Below are 22,580 nucleotides of genomic sequence, written 5' to 3' on the forward strand. Positions count from 1 at the left end.
CCTCCGGAAACATAAGATTGGTAGACAAGCTGTGTTGGAGTTACTTGAACTGTATTCTCTTCAATAGACCACAACCACCCCCCAAAGGCCCTATATTAGCCATTTCAAGTCTGGTGGTCAGAAACCTCTGTAAATATCTAAAATCATACCATTTCTTGCACACATAAATTATCTGGACTAACTGAAAACATAAACTGAAACTGAAATTATATATAGATTAAAAAAGGAAACTGTTCCTTTAATCTTTCTCTGTACTGGACAAGTAAGCCCGTTTAAGGTTCATAGCACAGTAACATGTAAAATTATTTATTTTATTCATAATAAAGCATTAATAACTATAATATAAACAATTAACAACCATTCATGTTTAGTCTAATGTTGAGAAATGCAAGTAATGTTTGGAGGATCCTCGTAAGTAATGTTATGGATCTCATCACAGTTTCCAGGATGGGAACATTTCATGCAAGTTTAAGAGTGGCCTATGGACTGTTGTGAAGGGCTCAGATAAAACACTGCACACATTCATATTTTATGAGGAATTTCTGCAATTGGCAACCCTTCTCCTCTACAGAACCTTTTCCAACATTCATTAAAGTTTGACTAAACATTAGCAATTTGTTTTAGCTAATTATTTACAAAGCAAGAAATTATTTCACTAATTTTACACATAAGTACACCAATTATGTTCTCACAATTGTCCTTAGTCAGGGGGAAAAGATCCCATTGGTGTGATGGTGGATATTAGAGAATAACAGAACAAAGTGTTGTTAAATATAAAGGCAGGACCTCCTGCTGTGTTCTCTCATTGAGCTCTAACCCCCACGCAATGCTCAGCATTACAGACACAGGGAGTAGAGTTCAACAGCTGGGGAATATTGGACGACACAGAGGCAGTGGTTAGCGTTGTTGTCTCACAAGAAGCAGGTGCTGGCTTCAAGCCCCGGCCGCATGTGTGGAGTTTGCATGTCCTTCCCCGGTCACCCCCCCTGGTGTTGCTGGTTCCTCACCAGGAATTTCACACCCAGGTCAGGCCCAACAAACCAGGTGAGGTGCATTAACCACGTGAATTGGTGAATCAGGTGCTGAGTAACAACTAAAGCAGCAAACCTTGAAGCTCTCCAGGACCAGGGTTAGGGACTCACTGCTGTAATACCCCTCAAAATCATACAAAAAAGAAACCAAGTAAGTCTTCTTGGGGATGAGGGGCTTTGCACAGTACCCTGTTTTATTCTGCTATAACAGCTACAGGTTAAGCTGACTTGTCTCTCCTCTTTGAGCCTCCTGTCCACAGGCTTCTGGGAGGAGACCACACTGGATCTCGGTTTGGGAGGTAATCCTTAACGACCGCTTTGGGTACCGCCAGGCTCTTGACTCGAGGGGACGCCACGGCCCTTTTGGCATGTTTGGAAACCTGTGAAACGTGAGAGAGGATGTGTCATGGGATGAGGCCCGCAGAGAGCTCAATTAAATTAAAATCAGTTAATCTTAGGTCCAATTCGGTTCAATTCAGTTCAGTTCAGTTCAGTTCAATTCATTTCAGTTCCGTTCAGCTCAGTTCAGCTCAGTTCCGTTCAGCTCAGTTCAGCTCAGTTCAGTTCAGCTCAGTTCACTTCAGAGTTAAATGTTTTATACAGATACACTGTCATCTAAAAGGCTTTACAGGAAACAGGAAACTGAATAAAAACAAGCTTTTGGGAAAAAAATAAATATGTGGGTGTGGTGGCTTTGGTGTGTAGTGCTCTGTAGGAGCTTGCATAAGCAGGGATCAAGAGCACCATTTGAATTTGTACAAAAGCTAAAGGTCAGTATGGGCCAAGTCATTATTATACAGTTCTAGAGAATGCTTTCAGAAACAAGTCTGATCAGCATAGGCTACACTGCTGCTGTAGGCTATGAGATTCAAGGTCAAATCCTGAGTCCAGAATTCTCTGTTCTGAGAATGTGGTGTGTACTGTTTAAACCAGGTCAGATGGAGAATGTGGTATATAGAATTTGACCCAGGCCAGATGGAGAATGTGATGTATAGAAGGTCATGTGTGGTGTGTTGTTTTCAGGTAGGGTAGTGCCAGGGGACTGGAGTAAGGTGGTCAGACTCTTACAGGGCGAATGGGGTCCTCCAGGTGTCTCAGAGGAAAGGACAGGTGACTCTCCTCCCTCATCTTGGGCATGGAGAGTAGGTCAAGCCTGGGGGTGGAATGAGCCAACTTAGCAGTCTCAGAGATGACCGTCTCCACCGACTGAGGGAGAAAGAGAGAGGGAGTGAGGGAGAGAGAGAGAGAAAGTGTGAACAAGAGACAGATGGAGAGCAGAAAAATAAAAAGGAAAAAAATTAAAAACTAACCATCACATCACAGGAAACCAGCAGGCCAAAGTCACATCTCTGTCAAAATCAATTTCGGGACATGAAGGGCTCGTAGATTCAAGGCCATCTTTTACTAAATATATCCCAAGAAAGCCCCACCTAGCATTAGATCCACTTCTATAACCATGGCCCCATATGCAGTATCCACTCAAACAAGGTGAACACAGCAGCACCAGCATCCATTAATTTATTCATTCTCTAAACCGCTTATTCCTGATCAGTGCTGCTGGGGGGCTGGAACCTATCCCAGCATGCATTGGGTGAGAGGCAGGAATACATCCTGGACAGGTCACCAGTTCATCGCAGGGCACACACACCATTCATTCACACACTCATACCTCAAAAACAATTTAGACTCTCCAATTAGCCTAACCTGCATGTCTTTTGACTGTGGGAGAAAACCGGAGGACCCAGAGGAAACCCACATGGACACAGGGGAAGAACATGCAAGCTCCACGCAGAATGGCCCTCGCTCGGGATTTGAACCTGACACCACCGTGCCAGCAGTTCCTCCCCCAGTATGACGGTCCTGTCATTAGTCTGCACTGCACACTCAGCATCGTTATCCCAGCGTGGCTCAGGATTTTTGGGACTGTGCTCACCTCCCGGTTGCCTCTGAAGCTGGGGTGGGTCTCTTTGGGGCGGGCCAGCTGGAGGAGACGGGGCGAGAGGAGGCGGGCCGGTGTGCTCACTTCGTAGTGCCAGATGGGACATTCGCGATCGCACCGTTGCGTGTGGGGAGGCCTGGACCGGTTCAGACCAGACCCAACATCACAAACAGCTCCTCTACCCCTCCCTTTCCTTTTCTCCTTAAATATCAATGCAGGAGCCTTCACCAACAATGCTACGTTTAACATAGATATTAACATACTTATACTATTTGAAGATGATAATATTGATTAGGTACCCTTATCCAGAGCCACTTGCTTACAGGTTACATTTGTACACACTGTTTACACAGCTCGACAATCACTGAAGCAATTCAGGTTAAGCATCTTTGTCCAAGGTTACAACAGGAAATTGAGCTCGCAACCCCTGCCTAGAAATTGAATCTGCAAACTCTGAGAATACCACCATGTCATACTCTGATTTTGATGTAAACATTTGTGACCATGTTGTGATATTTAGCATCTGTTTCTTGGCAGTCTTACTGTACTCTGTACGTGTACATCGTACCAGTGAGAGCAAAAGGGAAGAAGAAGATCTTATGGAGCCAACGATAAAAAATAAAAAAAATTTCCCCATAAATATCAATATAAGTAATGAATGTCTTAGATATTATGAGAAACATTATTTTGCATGGATGTAATAGAGGCAGAGACTCCGGTGTTAATATCCAGACCTGACACAGTTTAGGATGCTCTCTTGTCTGTACGCAAATGGCGAGCCCAGATGAGAAGAACGGCCTGTTCTCATTACACGTTCTTTATCTTGTTTGCATTATTGTTCAAAGCAAACACGTACGCCTGCTACCGGTATCCATGGAGATGAAGAGGTTCAGAAAGGGCTGCGCAGCCACAGCCTTGGCTGCAGTCGCACTTCTCATCAAAAACTTACCACCTTATCTCCCCCTGCTGCATGCTTTCTTGTTTAAAAAAAATAAATAAAACCCACAAAATAAAAAAACACAGAGCTGTTTGATACAGAGATCTGAAAAAGTCTCATTTAAGTAAACTAAAATGAAATACTAATTGTTCACTAGAAGTGATTGTTCGCAGTCCATGCATACAGCTGGAGACTGTGTCCCCCATTGTTCCAGAAAGTTTCACTGTAAGTCCTGGACCCAATTATGCCCCCCCCCCCCCCCCCCCCCCTCCACACACACACACACACAAAACTGTCGTAAGGGTTATAAAAAGACTTCCTCTACAGTCTGAAAATGTCCCAGGACCTCCAGGTTTGGACAATAGAGCCTATTGTCTCCGCACCCCCTCTGTACCCTCACAATCCACTACTGAAAAAACAGATGTTATGGAACCGCCCCTTATGCCCACTTTGGCCAATAAGACCCCTCCACAGAGGTGTTTTCTTTCATTACAGTATGCTTATTTGGCAGACGCTGTTATCCAAAGCGAGGCACAATTAGTACATACCAAAGGTCATTGGAACAACATTACAAAATACACAGGTAGTACACTAGTTATTTTGGGGCAACCGTGCTCTCTTACCTGACCTCCCGGGGTCTACGGGATCTGTATTTGGGAGCGGACAACCGGACGAGGGTCTCATACTGGATCGTCCCGGGGAAGGGCCATGAGCCCTTTGTCAAGCAAAGCCCATCCTGTGCTTTCCGACTGGGGAATGGAAAGGGATTACCCAACTCTCTGGGTTAAATGCAACTATCTATTTTGGCAGGCAAAATTTCATCACTATTTATTTATTTTATTAACAAGAAATTCACAGAGCTTGACCCCTTTCAGCTGAAATCATATTTCTTTCTCAAAACAACATTTTCACAGAGTATTTCACTGATATATATTTGGTTTGGTATTCTTTTCATCTCAACAAAAACATGTTTTCAAAGTACAAAAATGAAGTTACTCACGCAAGCAAATCCCAGTCTATAAGTCATTCATTAATATGTGCAAAATCTAGGTCTGTCGTTAAACGTATTGATATCAAAATAAGGCCAAGTTACAACAAACAATATTGACTATCTTAGCTCACACAAATGAAACAAGCTAAAAGCAATGCTACCCAAATGCAAAGCAATGCTACCCTAATGTTTCCGAAAGTATTAATGTAACTTGATACTGTGTTCTTTCATCTTACCAACTGAAGAGAATGCGGTTATTCAAAGTTTTGTGTCACCTCAAAGTGTTGAATAACAAAAATTACTTCTAATTAGTTAAACTGTAGACTATAGTTGTTAGTTGGGGTTTGCGTAACTTAAAACAATAGCTTAGATTGGTGATTTTTAAGGTTGGTGATTTTTATGATCGGTGATGGCAAATAAAATGATAACGTCATAAACATTGTATTTTCTCCCATTATTACCCCCTGAAGTGAGCATTTTTCTTTTGGGTGCTTGTAGAGAAGTAATGTTTCCTCGAATGTCATTAGCAAATAGAGTTGCCAGACAGCTTTCGTCTGGAATGTCTAGCTCTCAAATTATTTGTACATGTCCAGTTTGTGGTCCTTGACCAGACAATTTAAGGTCTGGGTAATTTATGGAAGAAAGTTACTGGTAGTTTGTAATAAATTTGCATGTCTGTTATCTATCTGACATCGGTTTCTAGGAGTCATCGGTAGTTCCGAGGATATTCCCCCGATGTAATGTTGGTTCCGAGGTGAATGCATATAGAGTAAATATAAATTAGCTTCCCACAAAGATTATACAGCTGTTAAAGCACCATTTTCCTTTTTTTAAATTATTATTATTTAGCAGGCAAGCTAGCTTCTACACAAAACCAAAATGGTGACCACAGAGTTTTTACAACATCCTTTTGCCTGCTATTGACTGTCCTGCAATTGGCTTTTTTCAAGCTCAGATGTTGCTATTGGCGAATGTAGCTAAATGTCCAATGGGGAAAATGACTTGTGAAACTAGAGCATTTGGGACAATGTAACTGACAGGAAAAAAGGAATGCAAGACAAAATGTAAAATAACCCAAGTGTGGGGCTTTATTGTGGGGACATGTTAAGTTGTTTGTGAATTCTGTCTGTTTACATGAGCCCAGAAGGTGTAGAGAATCTGTGGTCATTGTGGTTATTTCTGTAGGAAACCGTGAAAAGTGTCCAACTCTCGAACTCTCAACTCTCGAAGCTATATCGTACAGTATGGGGCATGCCCCACCAAGGCATAACTTGGCGGATAAACATACCTGCCACCCCAATTAACAGAGCACTTTTCTTTAATAATAAAGAATATTATTTAATCCGTGACCCTGACCTGGATTAAGCGGTTTAGAGAATGAATGGATGGGATTATTTAATCCCACAGCTTCTTTTGGTCAATAACAGGAAGAACTAAGGAAGTAATTTTTAGTATTTATAATAAATGTGTTCTCAGACCAAATAACAAATTTGTTGTGAGAACACACAGATAATGTTTTTTTGTTTGTGGGTGTGTGCGTGCCTCCATGTGTGTGTGTGTGTGTGTGTGTGTGTGTGTGTGTGCGTGTGCATGTGTTTGTATTAAAAGGCTGCAGAGATGGCCCTCTAATGTGTGGATTTGGTCCTGTAACAAACGTGTCAGGACCAGTCAGGTGGGGGCCAACACCTCACCCCAGGGTGCTTTCATACAAACGCACCTTGTTAACCACAAAAAAGAGAACCACACCTTGTGTCTGTTGAACATTTTTAAACATGCTAATGTTCCACGGCCGGCTGAGTAATTAAATGGTCCTTTCATCTGTCTCAGAACGCTGGGTCCGTCTCTTCAGTAGGGATTATTTTACTCCCCTTGGTATTTTGGATTGACCACCACAACCATACTGAATCAGTCGACACGGTGAAGGAGACTCAGACAGCACACCTCGGTTCCTTCAACCACAGCTCTTACACGGCCCTCAAACAGCTGACTTCAGCTGCCCTGCAGTCTCACTTGTGACTTTCTGGCCTAGTCACGAGGGGCCCATCTAGAGATTGCCAGATATCTCATGTCCACCCCTCTCTCCGGGACAATGGGGTTCTGTTGCGTCACAGGACCGGCAGGAGGTAGTTTTCCTAGGGGCGGTTACAGCCTTACTACCGCGTTTCTGATGCGCTCAAATTTCCACAGCTCTGTTCCTGCCTCATTCAATCAGCTTCCTCTCCTCTTCCATTAGCCAGACTTCCTGAAATACTGTGCAATTAGGTTATGGCTTTTCATTGAGTTATGACTCAGAATAATGCCACATGCTCTCACAGCAGCCAGTATAAAAAAAAAGAACAGACCAGTGATTACAAATAACTATGTGGACATCAGCATTTCTGACTAATCTTATTTTATTCATATTAAAAATGTGGGGAAAACTTTACCATATGGCCACTCCTGAACTATGGGTATGTGATAGAATTCTAGGAACTGAAAGAAAGGACATTTTTTTGCTGTTCTTTCCACAGCAAAAATAATTAATCAAAAAATAAATAAATAAATGACGGTCCCACAGCCATCCTGAGAAGTATGCAACATTCTAAATCATTTTCTCTCTGGACATATGTATGAAAATTCAGCATCTGAAGACGCAGCCATAAAGTGAAGATTAAGGCCACCTTACTGTAAAAGTGTTTAATGATTACAATGTTTTCATACGTCTTAAGGGAACATGTCTTCTGTTTAACGCATTCTGTTATACTTTGAACCTGCTTATATAATTCCATACACTGCTAATAGTCTGAAGCTGAGAATGCCAGCTGCACGTGATTGCAATTGAGATGGATTAAAATCAGTTCTCTGAGGACCAAGGCTGAGCTCTATTCTGTGGAAAACAGCAGTTTCCATTTGCATTCTTTAAAGTATAAATACCTTTTCATGTTTCTCCCTACCTCTGATGTTTTTAAGTATTTTGCTAGGCAAAGCAATGACCAGTTTTGCCACATCGTATCGCTGCGATACTTTGAGCAGAAGCAGAGAGAGGCCAGGCGGTTACCTCGGCTGTTCGTCCCACACAGAGAAGTGTCTCTTGTGTTCTGCCAGGTGCAGAGTCCTCTCTGTAGGCACGGCACTCAATGCAGCATGTGACAGCGGCCATATTGAATCCTGGTTCCCCCATGTTAGCTTCCTGCAAAACCAGCATCGTGAGCAAGTTTTACTTTAGCATCTGAACTGAAACCGAATCAGTCAAATTCAAAAAGTAATTGAATACTAAAAACATCTTGCCATTTTCTTTCCTTCAGAAGTTTCATAGTGTGTGATGCAACAGATTACACTACCATTATAATTCAACACTCAACTGTCAACTGTTAAGGAAAAAAATTACATCTGAGCTCATCTGAACATTCAATGTTGAATAATATGTTGAATAAATTAAAAATCTATCATCACTACAGTATAGTCAAAAAAATCAGAGAACCATGATTGGCAGCTCACCAAGGTGTGGTGACCCACTCGGTTTTGGAGTCTTTATGCTGGGCCAGTTGCAGGATTCTGTGGGTATGAAAAGACACAAAGGATTTAATCACTTTCATTGACACCCCGGCAAGCCAATAGGACTGGATACTGTTACAGCGTACAGTGATAGTCTTACACTGAAAGACACACTGAGTGTGTGTGTGTGTGTGTGTGTACTGTGTGTGTGTGTATACATGCTGCTCATGTTAAAGCCTAGCTTCCATCCCAACACAACAGAGCACTACAGCTGGACTGAATGTGAAAACAAAGATTTTTTTTTTTTTTTAAAGGAAGGCACAATAAAGCTGTTAAAACAATAAGCTCATCCTTCAGGTATTCATACCCACCTGGCAGATGGACACAGCCTGGAACAACAACCTGCGGAAAGAAGACAAATGGGTACTTTTCACTTTTCATTTGTAGTATGTTCATCTGCTGCAAGGAAAAGTTTATCACAACAAGCAATGCCATCCTCACTGGGATCATCATTGCAATAAGGATGACATCCCTCCCATTAAGAGGACTCACCTGCTTTTTCAGTGACCATTGTATTTCCATGAGAGTGGAGAGACTTCAGCAAATACCATACCACCGCAGGAGAAAAAGAACCTCTCTGCTTTGGTGACAACAGAGACACTGGTGTTGCTAAGGCATTGGAGCACCTAGCAACTAATCACATGCCCTGACTCTCTGAGTGGCTGAAACCTGAGTGAGAGGCAAGTGGACCAATGAGAACAGAAGGCGCACAATTCAGCTTCAGATACGTCAACATACTCAACTGTGTAGTGACACCAACATTTAAAAAAAAAAAAAATAGAATGAAGGTAATTAATCTTTCCTTCTTTAATGTATTTTCCTTCTAAAACTCTTCAGCATTGCAGGTTTAAATTTCAGGTGGGAAATGCTGTATGCTTGAACAAGATACTTAACCTGAAGTGTTCCAGCCAATACGATTATATCACTTCAGCCAACTGTCTGGTAAAAGTGTTAACATAAATGTAGCATGATGTGCTGATACATCGTGGATTTCTGCCAGTTTTGTAGTGTTACCTCTGAAATACGACTGAACACTGTCAGACCCGGTTGTGTGTCTGTATAGGAAGTGCTTCCACTTTCATCCCCCAGACTTCCTGTACAAGCTATCAGATTAAATGTGACACCAGAGGTCAAAAGAAATTTTGATTAAAAAGCAGGAACTCATTTATATTGAGCCATACTTAAGAATTAAAAAAAATAATTATCTGCTAATACTGCTGTCTGATATGTGAAACTTACAACGTAAAGGTCAAACAACACAGGTTGAAAACCGTGCTTGTTCACAGAAACAACTTAGATCATTAATTTTGAAAAGCATGTTTTGAAAGAATTTATTTAAACATAACTAAATTAATATTGCAATTCACAGAACAAGAAGTTACAGACTTAATCATGGACCTTTTTCTTTTTTTGAGTGCTTTATTAAAACATGGAGGAATCTTGTAAATGGCCTGGGGGTTGATTGCCCAACGCCCTGCATTTGGTCTATACGAATCCTGGGGGCCAAGTATAACATATGCATGTACGCACTAACCTGGCATTTCAGACCATATGGCAAAACAGTGAGCTAAGTAGATCTGTATTCAATCAACATCTGTCCTTACATCTGCCTTACAAGTACATGGAGGCGTGACTCTTTCTTCACAAACTCAGTTTGATGACTCAGTTTTAGGGATCGATGAACTTGCCAAATTGTGAATTAAGAAAAAAAAATACTGCTTTTAATTTAGCCAAAGTCAGAGAAAAAACTGGCTGAAGCCTAGCCTTAGACTTACCTACTAGCAATGGCTCAGATGCTGCTAATAATGGAAACAGGGCTACATATTATATGGGTAATAAATATTCTATATTATATTAAATATATTTGATCCATTTCTATTCTACATTTACCATAATGAAAAATGTTATGAATAACAAAGCTCATCAATACTGTTGCACAGACACAAAGACAAATATGCACATGTTGGAAAAACTGAGTTTTTATTTGCTGAAGAAATGTATTTCCATTTTAAATTGTCAATCCTCAGTAGCAAAGGAAAAAAAAAGAAAGAAAAAAAAACAAACATTTTGTTTTCCCATGTTAAAACATACATCAATATGTAAATTATTACATGTTTTTATTGGTATGAACTCAACATTTTTTTTGTTTATTACAAAATTATTAATTAGTTTCAACAGAGGAGAGTGATAAAGTATAACACAATTGCAAGGAGCCAAGTACCTAGGCTGGATTTTGTACCAAGCTTTACATTTACATCAAGTAAGGGGTAATACTTGACATAAATGCATATAATATGCAATAGGAAATATGTATAAATAAAAATAATTCCAAACAGATATGATCAAAACCTAGATTAAGTGTGTATCTGTACAATAAGATGAAGATTCTAAAATGTCTGTTATCAAACCATTCAAACTTAAACTGGTAGTGTTTCAATGAGTCAAATGGATACCTGGCTCAATTGCATGTTCAGCATACACAGACAGAAAAACATCTTTTCATTTCAGTCTTGCCAAAACATAAATAACTGAAAGCATATGTGACTTCCAAGTGATGACACTGCTATTTGGAAACAATTTTGTGAACACTAAAACAAGGCTAACAAAGAGCCAAAAGATCCATATTAGAATTATTCCACTGCAGTACTGAAATCGGTATAGGGCCTGAAACCGGCAAACCTGGTCCTGCTGGGGCACGGGGCCTGCTGGTTTTCACTGTACTCAAATAAAGCAGTTGAGTACACAATTAACTCTCCTCACCTGGTTTCTTCGGTCCAAACAGGACTGATAGTAAGGTGAAAACCTGGCACTCCAGGACGAGGGTCGGGACTCCTTACTGAGATTGAAACAGTCACATGTACTGTAGTCTTTGGTCAACAGCATCTGTCTAATGAAATCAGTACCAGTTCAAATGCTTCAGCTGAAATACTTTCACCCTTGTGACACCAATTTAATTCCTCAACATTACTGACAACATCAATCTTTCGCCAATATTTGGAAAATTCTCAGCGATCAGCAAGTGTTCTCAAAAGCAGCATCCTTTTTAATTCAAGCACTTGATTTGTCTGTTGGCGGACATAAACTGAATATTTAAACGTGACTGTTTATTTCAAATAAATTATTTTTTTGTCTGGTTAGATGTGGATGCTAATGTGAAAAAGACAAAGAGACAAAGTCCTCCAAATATAGGGGTTGTGGAAAACGAGTACACAAATAATATTGTAAAGAGTTCGAAACACTTTACCCAGGCCTAAATGGCCCTCATACAGTATGCACACTGAAGGTGACGGGTACAGTCGGGGGGAAACAGGGTCCCCTAATTAGCGTCTGACACCATCTGAACGATCAGGTCCCGTGCGTCCTGGACACTGGAGGGGATCTCGGCATCGTCCTTGCTCACGTGCGTCCCGATGAGGACCAGCTTCCGCTCGTCCCCCACGCCCCCCAGGGACAGGGCCTCGTGGAGGTCTGTGATGCCACACGCCCCTTCCAAATCCTAAAAAAAAAGCGTTTTTACAACAAACACAACGGGACAGTGAAATAAATGCAGGTGCACTCCAGAGAGCTCTCTCTCCCTCTCTCCTGTGCGTCCATTTAAAACACAAACGGGAGAATGTTGGAGCCAAGTACAGCTACTCAGGAAGAAATACAGTTTAAATACACAACTCGTTTTAATAAGTTAGATAAGTTAGGATGGGAACATTTTCACTGAGGTATTATCCAGCACAAAGCCATCTAAAAAAATCTTTAGTTTTAATGAAAGGTGCGAGGCTCAGACATTGCAAAATACAGTATATGTTCCCGTTATTATTAAGAACATGATGTTTCAACCAATGTTGCCTTCACCAGATCACAACGTTCTGCCTGATAAAGGGTAGTGTAGCCTAAAACGTACGTTTTTAAAAATGACAAAAATTATACATATTTATCTGTGTGCACCTTGTCTTCAGTCTACAAAAAGTTGGACAACCATGACATGACCACATAAAATAGGATTGTGCACGCACCAAAAAAATCTAAATATGTTACGTGAATGAACCAACTCCAAATGTAGTTCACTGACCTGCTTGTTGGCCAGTACCACTAAAGACAGGCGGGGGTGTTCGGCAATCAGCTCGTGGAGGTGCGTTTTGGCCAGGGGGAAGCGGGCGGGGTCTGATGAGTCCACCACAAAAACCAGCACCTCCGCCTTGCTCAGGTACATCTTCCAATAGGCCCTTACATCTTCACTGCCTCCAACTTTACCACAGAGGGAAGAGTTAAGATTACTGTGTGCGTCTTGATTTGGCTCTGTAACAATTTAATTTTTTTATAAATTCACACACGGATAAAGCGAGCATTCTCAGATTTAATGAACAACTACAACATTGAATAATGGTCTCATCTGTCTACAAAACTTTTTTCCAGAACTCTGCAGGCTCTTTTAGGTATTTCATAACATGACTCCAAAGCTGAGAATCTGCACTTTAAACAAATGAGAATGGCTTGATTACAAATCTAAACTGTGTACAGAGCCCAATCAAGTAAAAATGTCTCTGTCCAAAACATTATGGAGCTCACTATATACATCAAATATATACAGTGTGTACTGCATTAATTGTGTGACGTAACTATGCTAACACATTGAAAGGCTTGCTCTTACTTTCCAGGAACTCGATCTTGAGATCCTCTTTATTGATGGAGACGGCGTTGAAGCCCTTGGTGGGAGTGATGTTCTGCTCCAGGGTGCCGGTGGCCAGGCAGTGCAGCAGGCTGGTTTTCCCAGCACCGTCCAGCCCGAGAACCAGAACCTGCCTGCTGGACGGTTTCTCCTACCACACAGAGAAACGCACTGTTAAGCTGGGATGAAGAGGAACACATCGGCCAAACACCAGCTTGATAAGAGAACAGAAATCGGAAAGTCATTTGAAAGGACACACTGTAAATTCTAATACTAAAATGCGCACTGTTGAGAAAAGTGGAACAAAGATTTCAGCATCTCTTAATTTCCATACCCCTTGGAGCAAGTTTGACTTGTGGCTGGACAGTAGATGCCATAGGCAATTTATTTTTAAGCTTTAGGAATATCTCTTATACTGAGAAATCTGTACAGATTACATGTACATACAAAATGAAGTGTCTCAAAACAACAGCAGCACCCGACCTGAGAACTGAACCTACAACCCACAAGTTACAGGCCAATTTCTCCAACAATTATGCTACACTGCCACCCACAGGTGATGTTAGGCGCTACAGTCTGTGATGTCACAGGCCCTGTTAGACTCTGCAGTCGTGTGCCACATGCCTTATTAGCATCTACTGCAATACAGCCTCCTTCCTCAGTAGCAGGAGTTTCCGGAGCTCAATTACAGTTCATGAATATTCATGACGAGATGTGCTAAACGGGAAAGCATCTATAGCGGCAATAATTCTTATCTTGCTGCTTTCATATTTGTCTTGCCGTGTGATTGTTACAGAGGGTTTATGCCAGGTCCCTCTTCAAAAAGAAATATCAAGTAATGTCCTTTACTCCTTCATGAACATTCACATGTGCATATCCAATGTAGACTGATCACCCACGTCTTCAGATTGCACCATGGCTCCTCTCGCACCCTTTAGATATCCTCTTTCCTTCTTTGGATTACCTATCCTAATGTTCCGAGTGTAGCTGTGCAAAGACAGGTTATCTGGTGGTATTTACTTTCGGTACAATACAAACTGTGGGTTTGTTAGGTTAACATTACACTTGGTGGGTCATCTGTGCCTTCTTGTTGATATTGCACTTCTGCATTTCTCAGACAAACGCCGATGTTCTCCACTTCAGTAAGTCACTCTGGATAAGTAACTAAAGTAATGATGTATGATGCAACAAATCGGAATGTTTCAGATTTAACAGCAGACAGAATGTTCAAGATCAAGCTCTGGAATGCAGACACATATAAAGTGTGATGTCACAGACTATGGAATATGTCTGGGATGCAGCCACATATAGTCTGTGATGTCACAGGCTCCGGTGTGAAAGACAGACATCCTTGGAGTGGTTTACATTAGAGAGCATTATATATATTGGTGATTTTTAAATGAGATTATCTGGACATATGGAAAAATCTCTTAAAGGTATTCATGCCACTAGCATATATGTGACACTCATATTGGGTCACCGACTCCCATTGCATCCAAGTGCATTGATTCATTGACCTTCGTATATACATACAAGGCACAGAGTCATGGTGAAACTGAGATAAAGAGGGAAATAGAAACTTACTGTTTGCACATCATTTCTCTCTGGCTCCTCAGCAACAGTGGGAACTGTCTGTGTGGTACGAGAAAAGAACACTTAATTCTGCAAAACCTCTCATACTGTACATCTTATCTCACCATGACTGGAACAGCATGTCTATCCATACTATTTTCAACATGGTGCGTTTACAGTTACGCTGAAGTCTGTGTAACAACCCCCCCCCCCCACCCCCCACCCCTAATAAAAATAATCAAGCATTTCCTGTCCCGATTGGTCTTTTTCAAAACACACCAAAGCTCAGCATGCTAATCTGCTCAAATACTATGCAGGAACACTGTTGCATGTGCTCGGCTTTTAAAGGGGTCAAAGACACACTATCTTCATCAGCAGGGGTGTGAGACCTTTACTTCTAAAGGCAGACCACAGGGCTTTATTGACTGATGCCTGATCAAACAACTGCTATTCCTTCAATATGGTGCATTGTCAGGTGGTTTCAATTCACACCTTACACAGTATTTATGCTATGACTTCATTATCACCATCAATCTGAAACCTACGGTGACTCTGTTTTAGACACTGATGGGCAATAAAATGAATCATATCACATGTTACATGCAACCTTTTTTCCAACAGGAGCAATACAGTCATTTTGAGCTATCTTATATGAAAGGGTTTTTGCTTCTGAGTGATATTTCTGACATAGGTTATTCATCCCAGACAGATGGTTATTAGATGCTGCTAAATCCAGTGCAGCGCGCACACTATTTTTTGTAAAAAGGCTGCAATTTTCAGACTTAGAAACTTCCAATACTGGTTTGGATTGTTTGCATTGGTAGTGTTTAATTTTAGAGTTTCAGATGCTCACAGAAGAGAAACACCCAGACTGGCATGGTTACTGGTTACCACAGTGCATCGTGCATTCTCCCATCAACCTGAGCAATCGCCAGGTTGTTTTCCGATGGCTTGATCCAGTACAGCGGGGGTATCAGCAGACCACTTGCTAACCTGCCGCTGACAGTGTGGTGAACGAAAGCTTACAATACTTTGGAAATGAAATAAAACACAGATGCTACTCAGCAGGTCTCAGAATGACAGCTGTGAACACAGGACGCTATCCGAGCATGTGCAGGTTTTCCCCGCAGGGGCAACTGCTTTCTTTCAAGACCAGCCCTACAGGCCAGTGCACACTACCCCCCCGGTCCCAATTCACCTCCTAATCACTCCAGCCTCTGTTCCGAGTCACGCTTAATTATACGTGTCACTAATGTGAGGGCCACTCATGCGAGGGCAGGCATGGAGGCGATAGGGAGCATAAAAAGCAGCAGGTGTGAGGGAGGTACTTTTAGTCTGCTCTGACAAATCGGAATTCACAGATTGGAATTTAGAAAGAATGAATTATCAATAATACAGATTGGGAAATTAGGCCTGGCTCACAGTTGGCTTTCCAATTGATCCCAAAAGAGTTTGATGGAGGACTGTGCATGCTAGTCAAGTTCTTACACACAGTTTCGACAAAACCATTACATTACATTACAGGCATTTAACAGACACTCTTATCCAGAGTGACTTCCACAACTTTTACATAAAATTTACATTGCATCCATTCATCCAGCTGGATACATACTGAAGCAATGCAGGTTAAGTACCTTGCTCAAGAGTACAATGGCAGTGTCCTACCCAGGAATCAAATCTGTGACCTTCACTGGAGCTAAGGGGCCAGGCCCAACCATGAAAAACAGCCCAAGACCAAGGAGGGGCCCAGATACTTTTGGTCATACAGTAACAGTATATGAACAAAGCCCTTATAAAAAAATAGATGGTACATACACACAAAGCTGTAGCTTGAGCATTCAGCAAATCCCTCCTGCAAGTTGCTGGTTACACAATGGAATATATCAGCGATTATTTCAGCTAGAAGGAAGCCGTAACCAAGTTTTGGAAGCTTTTTCAGGGAGTAGCTTGCTTTCTGGAAATTTACATGGCACTGGAATAGCTAATTGAGAATTTTCACCGTTTGTAAGGTAAGAAGTCGTTAAAGGTGCAGCATGTACATTTGTTGTAGAACACTTTTTTTCATACTTGGTTCCAAATTTCACTGTGCCTGAATCTTAACAAAATATTTTTGGGGAATCCAAAGAGTAGTGCATTACAGTAACCAAGATGCCTAGAAACGAAATGAATTCAAAGGCAAAAATAATGAGTCAAACCAAGTTCAAGAAAAATAATGAATAAAGAACTTAAAACACACAGAGAAAAAAACAGCATGCACACGACAGGGGTCAGACCAAGTTTGAGAACCACTGATATACACTATATCTCTCCCCCACGCCCATCTAGAAAAACTTGCCAGATGGTGAACGGTGAGACCCGCTCAAGCTGAACCCTGCCACTGCAGATGCCTGTAGCATGCTTTCCAACATGACACAGGTTATGATTTACAGATGTATGACACAATCGTAAGCAAGCTATCATCACCTCCTCCCTTCGGCTTTTGCCCATAAGCAGTGCACACCCCACACTCCTTTGTGTGCCATACAGATGTTGGCCTCTGTTCTCTGTGTCCCAGAAAGTCTGCCACTGTTGTGTGATGCCCTGCTGAATGAGTGCCATTGCCTCCGCCCTCCCTATTTCAACAGGCATTGCGGGCTTTGGAAGTACCAGAGGCATCCACCTTCTCATTTCCTGTCACTCCCACATGAACTGGTACCCAAACAAAACAGGCCATGATGCCACCTCACTCAAGTTTGTACATGGCCACGGAAATAATTAACTGATTAATGAATGTCACCGATTGAACAGAGAGATTACACTCACCTAAAGAATGAAAATCAACCATACTACTAAACGAGGGTCCAATCTTAGTATTCTGTATTCCAATAATTCTGATATAGAGTGGTAACCAACATTTGAACTCTTCAGATAACAAAAATCAGCATCACATAAATGCCCCATTTGAAAATCAACGAGGACCCTAATGTAGTACCAAGCCCTGCATCTATCGGCTTTCCTCTAATTGTGGCTTGGTGGGGCGGCATGCCCCATACCCATAGAGCACCGAGAGTTTAGAACTTTTCAGGGTTCTCTGCAAAAATAACCACAATGACCACAGACTCTCAGCCCTTAACAACATTCATTTCTGTACCTTCTGACCCCATTTCAACAGTCAGAATTCACAAACAACTTCACACATCCACACAGTAAAGCCCCAGACTTATGGGATTTTGCCTTTTTTCCTTCTTCTTTTTCCTGCCTAATTACATCATCACAAATGCTCCAGGCCCACAAACAATACATCTCCCCATTGGACATTCAGCTACACTAGCCAATTAGAGATATGTATTTTTAGCCAAAAAAGTGTGCTGCTGCTGCGAATACTTCGCTGGTGGCTCACTGGTAACATGCTTGCCTGTGGACCGTCGACGCTCTGGATCGAATCCCACCTAAGGCTCAGCCAACTCTCTAATTTGTTATGCAAGCTGATTTGTTTGCTAATAATTGCCTGTAACTTTAAAACTGTTGCTTTTGCAACTTTATAATGCTTGTGGGAACTCATTTATATTCCTGAAATCCATTCTCTATGATTTCACATGCAAACTCCACATAGTATCATTTCATGTCTATGGATGAGTATAGTTTGTCTACCAGTCAGCACAAGACCGAATACAGAAGGTAGGCAATCTAAACGCCCGAAGGGATGTAAATAGCTTGAAAAATGATTTGACGTAAATGCACTAGGTTAGCTGTATTTACCATTGATTTAATTCACTCATGTTTTACCCTGATATAGCCTGTCTACGTCCTAGCCGGTCATAAAACTATCACATTTCAACCAAATCTAGCCAGTCTTTCACCAAACATATAGACTGTATTATGTCATACCATCTAGAAGTTCGGTTAACCGGTTTGATTTGCGTGGAGTTTTCTAGCCAGCTAGAAGGCAGACCAAATGGAAGTAAAACCTGAGCTGAATTAGGGCTGAAGTGACCTAACCTAGTAAGTCATGCCAAAACATGTCAACCTACATTTACACCCCTTTAGATATGTGCATGCCATCTATATTTGGGCGTGGGCTTACTGGGCTACCTTCTTTAAAAGCACGAGCAAATGACAGCATTAAAGGACGTCTTCTTATTGCAAACCCATTCACAGACATTTAATTAAGTAGGTGTTTATAACAATTCCTTTATGCAATACAGACATTTAATTATATCAGAATGTTCAATGCATATATTTAGCAAAAGTCACAAATGGGGAGCCATATGCATTTCACGACGGCAGATTTATTGGTTTTATTAAAAAGTGACAACAGCTCAATGCTGTGGCATTGCTACTGTTTAACGACTTTTTTTTACTAGGCTACTGTAGCTAACGTTACCGGCAGCTTTCTAAATTAATGTTAGCCAGCCATATTCTCTACCAACATACAAAACAAGTAGTATGTCTGTTGTGTCTACAACACCACATTAAAAACACTTCCATTCCATTCCAAACATGACACTTTCATATCTAGCAGTAGTCTACATGAAAAAAGCACTCTCACGCACAAGCTTTTAATTGTATTTGAGACTCTCGTTTAACATGCGACATAGCTCAGGAGGTAAGAGCAGTTGTCTGGCAGTCGGAGGGTTGCCGGTTCGAACCCCGCCCTGGGCGTGTTGAAGTGTCCCTGAGCAAGGCACCTAACCCCTAACTGCTCTGGGGAATGATAGGCATCAATTGTAAAGCGCTATATAAATGCAGTCCATTTACTATTTACCATCCATAAGAGAATTGGGTAGGCATGCAGGTGCCATCTGTTTTATATATCGTTCAAAAAGCAAACTCATCTCGGTCACGGTTAGTATGCCTTCTTCATACAACAGTCTGTGATCACGTAAAACTTAACCTACATACCCATTCTGCAGAAAACACATTGTTTAATTAATTCCATTAAATAATGTGGTAATTTCTTTGGTACTACTGTTATTTTCTGATATGCAAAGATTGCTGGGAAGTATGTCTGTGCATGCTATTGTCCAATGTAAAGTGTCCATTTGGCACAGCTGTTAGCTGTAGTTTTGCCGGTCAAACTGTAAGGTCAGCCAGCCAGCTGAGGAAGAGAGCAAAGAGGAGTCCTTGCTACAACTAAGGCTATGTCTTATAAACACAAAAAGTGGATTGCAGAAGAAAAAACTGAAAACGGACCAGGGGAGAAGGGTAAACAAGTTGCCAGCTCGGGAGCTGAAACTGAAGGAGATTGCTGATAATTTTGTAAATGAAGGCTCATCGGACATCTGTCAAACGAGTAAGTGCATAAGTGCTTTTCAAGGAGATCTGTGTTGGGTTTCTCATGGTGCCACCGTTATAGTTCAAATTAGGCCACTGCAAATTTTGCGGTTTCTCATGGTGCCACCCTGTTATAGTTTAAATTGGTCCACTTTGATCATACTGTAAAAGCTCACATAAGGATAACCATAATCCACAAGCGTTCCTTAAAGGGTTAGTTCGTATTTTTTTTTATCTCTATCTGTCTGTCTGTCAGCCCCCCGTCCTCCCCAATCACAGCACTCTAGATGTGGGACTGGCTACAACGTATGTGTGCGTGCATGTATGTATGCATGCCTCTCATAGCCTACATGCATTACTGTTATCAGTTACTCATAACAAACACAGTACAAAAAGAAATGATACCAGAAGAAAAAAACAAGTTTTCATGTACAAACTAGGACTTAAAAAATCTAGGCTTGCGACTAAAAGTACTAATATCAAAATTAGGCCAAGTTACAAGAAAAAATATTGGCTATCTTAGCTCACACAAATTAAACATTCTGTATTCAAAGCAATGCTGCTACTCAACGTTTCCCAAATTATTTCAAGTAACTTGGCCCAGGGTTTTTTCATCTTACCATTTGGACACATTGTGGTCATTCAAACTTTTAAGTGCCACATCAAAGTATCACATACAAAACAAATTGTCACATGGAAAAAGAAAGACATCATTTAAATTAATGTTTTAAACAGCCGATGAACACTTACACACCAGAAAGGATATGTTTACTTGCTTGTCAAGTTCGTTTTATAAAATGTACACACTATCCCACATTTTCAACAATTATGATTGTAAAATACTGAAAATAATGTACATACATTGAATTACGGCTACAGGGTTTGCATTTGCTTATACCAATCAGATGTTCCTGTGACACATCACCAAAGTGGTTGTGGGTGAGTGAAGCTAAAAAAGCTTCAAACGGGGAATTTCTGACACAGTAATAGGCTACGTTTTGAATATATACTGCAGCGCTGATCAGTCAACAGACAAAATGTATCGGAATAGTAACAAGTGTTTTTGTGAATAGATACTGCAAAGCTGATCCGTCACCAGACAAAATGTATCGGCACAGCAACAAGTGGTTTTGTGTTTATAAATGTAGCCCAAGTCATCGCAGCGCGAATTCTGAATGCTGCTGCAACTTAACAGCTAAACGTCCGCTATCTGCAACACTGACCTAAACCAGCAAGTTACGTGTTTATTTACAAACGCATAAAATCTACAAATTAAAAATATAACATTTTAAAAGCGCAGAAGCAATGAACCAGAAGTGTCTCTGCAATATAAACTTAACCTACGACTCAACTATTAGCCTATTCTTATTTTTCAAATTGAACCCAACCAGTACCTACTATTTACGTTTCCAGCGGGTAAGCTATTTAGCCTACTACACTCGAAACTACAATTAACGAGGCATATTTCTAAACATGTGAATAAGGTTTGCTCCAAAAATATAAATATAGCTTTAAGCTGTGTCAAATGGCAGACAGTATGGCCGGCCACGGTTTAGCAAGGAGCTACACAGTGTGATCGCATTAGTTAGCCACAGATAGCAGCACGGAAGCGCAGCAGGTATTGCCATTTATAAAGGTAGGCGTGCCCCCAAAATAGACTTGGCAAACCAAATAAAGTACATTAACAGACAAAATTAAGGTTACCTCTGGTACGACCGGAGTCTCTTTACTGAGTTCTTTCTCGGTCTCTCTTTCAACAGGCTCTTCGAGTTTCTGCCTCGAAGACAAAAAATTCCACGTTACGTACACAACTCCGCCAGCGATAGCAATCGCAGCACCCACGAGTCCAGCTTCTCTCAAACCTGGCATGTTGCAAACAAACAAAATTATTCCGAAGAAATGTGATATGTCAGTGCCTCACTCCGTGCAGCATTGTGCACTCAAAAGTCAATGCGAAAGTTTGTTTCCGCTTTCAACCAGCGAGTGGGCTGTTGCTTCAACAGACCATCCCAGCGCCACTTCTAACGAGCGAGGACAAAGAATCCTAGCAACAGCGAACCAACAAACATCAACTTCAGATGTTTATGCCGTTTTGTCCAACATTATTTTTAAAATAATAATGATGCAAATATATCGCCATTAGAACACAACACTTTAACGCAACGCCGAGCCTAGATCTGGATTAAAATAGCTTTGTTACCACACGAAAACCGGTTGTTGAAGTCACTAATGATTAGGCAAGGAGCGCCCTAATCCTGCTTCGAAGCTTGCCGCTCATTGTCTGTCTGTTCTGCGCACTGCGGAGACCTACCTCGTTTTCGTTCTGCTAAAAAATAAAACGCTTCTTCCTAGGGTCCGGTTTAAACGTTTCCTAGGCCTACCTACACGAATCTTTCACTCAATAGGAAATCTGTGGAGGTATTTATGATGATGATGATGATGATGATGATGATGATGATGATGATGATGATTATTATTATTATTATTATTATTATTAATAATAATTTTTTAGCAAAAGTCACAAATGTGTAGAATTGATTCACAAACCTGCAAATGGCTTCACAAATCTGTAAATTGTTTCACTAACCTTTAAATTATTGTGAGAATTGTAAGAAATTTCCCAGGGAAAATCTGTGTGAAAATCACCACTAAAATAACCCCTA

At 41.1% G+C, this 22,580-nt stretch overlaps 2 protein-coding genes across 2 annotated transcripts; both read right to left on the reverse strand.

Annotated features, from left to right (window-relative positions):
- Window positions 1–290: 290 nt before the first annotated feature.
- LOC135259498 (sperm microtubule associated protein 2-like) lies at window positions 291–9,023 on the reverse strand. Its single transcript, XM_064343982.1, has 8 exons — window positions 8,925–9,023; window positions 8,744–8,774; window positions 8,376–8,432; window positions 7,936–8,067; window positions 4,531–4,656; window positions 2,965–3,106; window positions 2,100–2,237; window positions 291–1,411 (listed from the first exon to the last, which is right to left on the reverse strand). The coding sequence occupies exons 1-8, from the start codon at window positions 8,941–8,943 to the stop codon at window positions 1,250–1,252; spliced, it is 807 nt and encodes a 268-aa protein (XP_064200052.1). The 5' UTR covers window positions 8,944–9,023; the 3' UTR covers window positions 291–1,249.
- A 1,370-nt stretch (window positions 9,024–10,393) lies between these two features.
- Window positions 10,394–22,208, reverse strand: arl9 (ADP-ribosylation factor-like 9). Its single transcript, XM_064343983.1, has 5 exons — window positions 21,622–22,208; window positions 14,677–14,724; window positions 13,075–13,243; window positions 12,496–12,671; window positions 10,394–11,928 (listed from the first exon to the last, which is right to left on the reverse strand). Exons 1-5 carry the CDS (start codon window positions 21,784–21,786, stop codon window positions 11,749–11,751), a joined length of 738 nt encoding a protein of 245 aa, XP_064200053.1. The 5' UTR covers window positions 21,787–22,208; the 3' UTR covers window positions 10,394–11,748.
- Window positions 22,209–22,580: the final 372 nt, after the last annotated feature.

Source organism: Anguilla rostrata, chromosome 7 (genome assembly GCF_018555375.3).
Source record: "Anguilla rostrata isolate EN2019 chromosome 7, ASM1855537v3, whole genome shotgun sequence".
NCBI classification, from domain to species: Eukaryota; Metazoa; Chordata; class Actinopteri; order Anguilliformes; family Anguillidae; genus Anguilla; species Anguilla rostrata.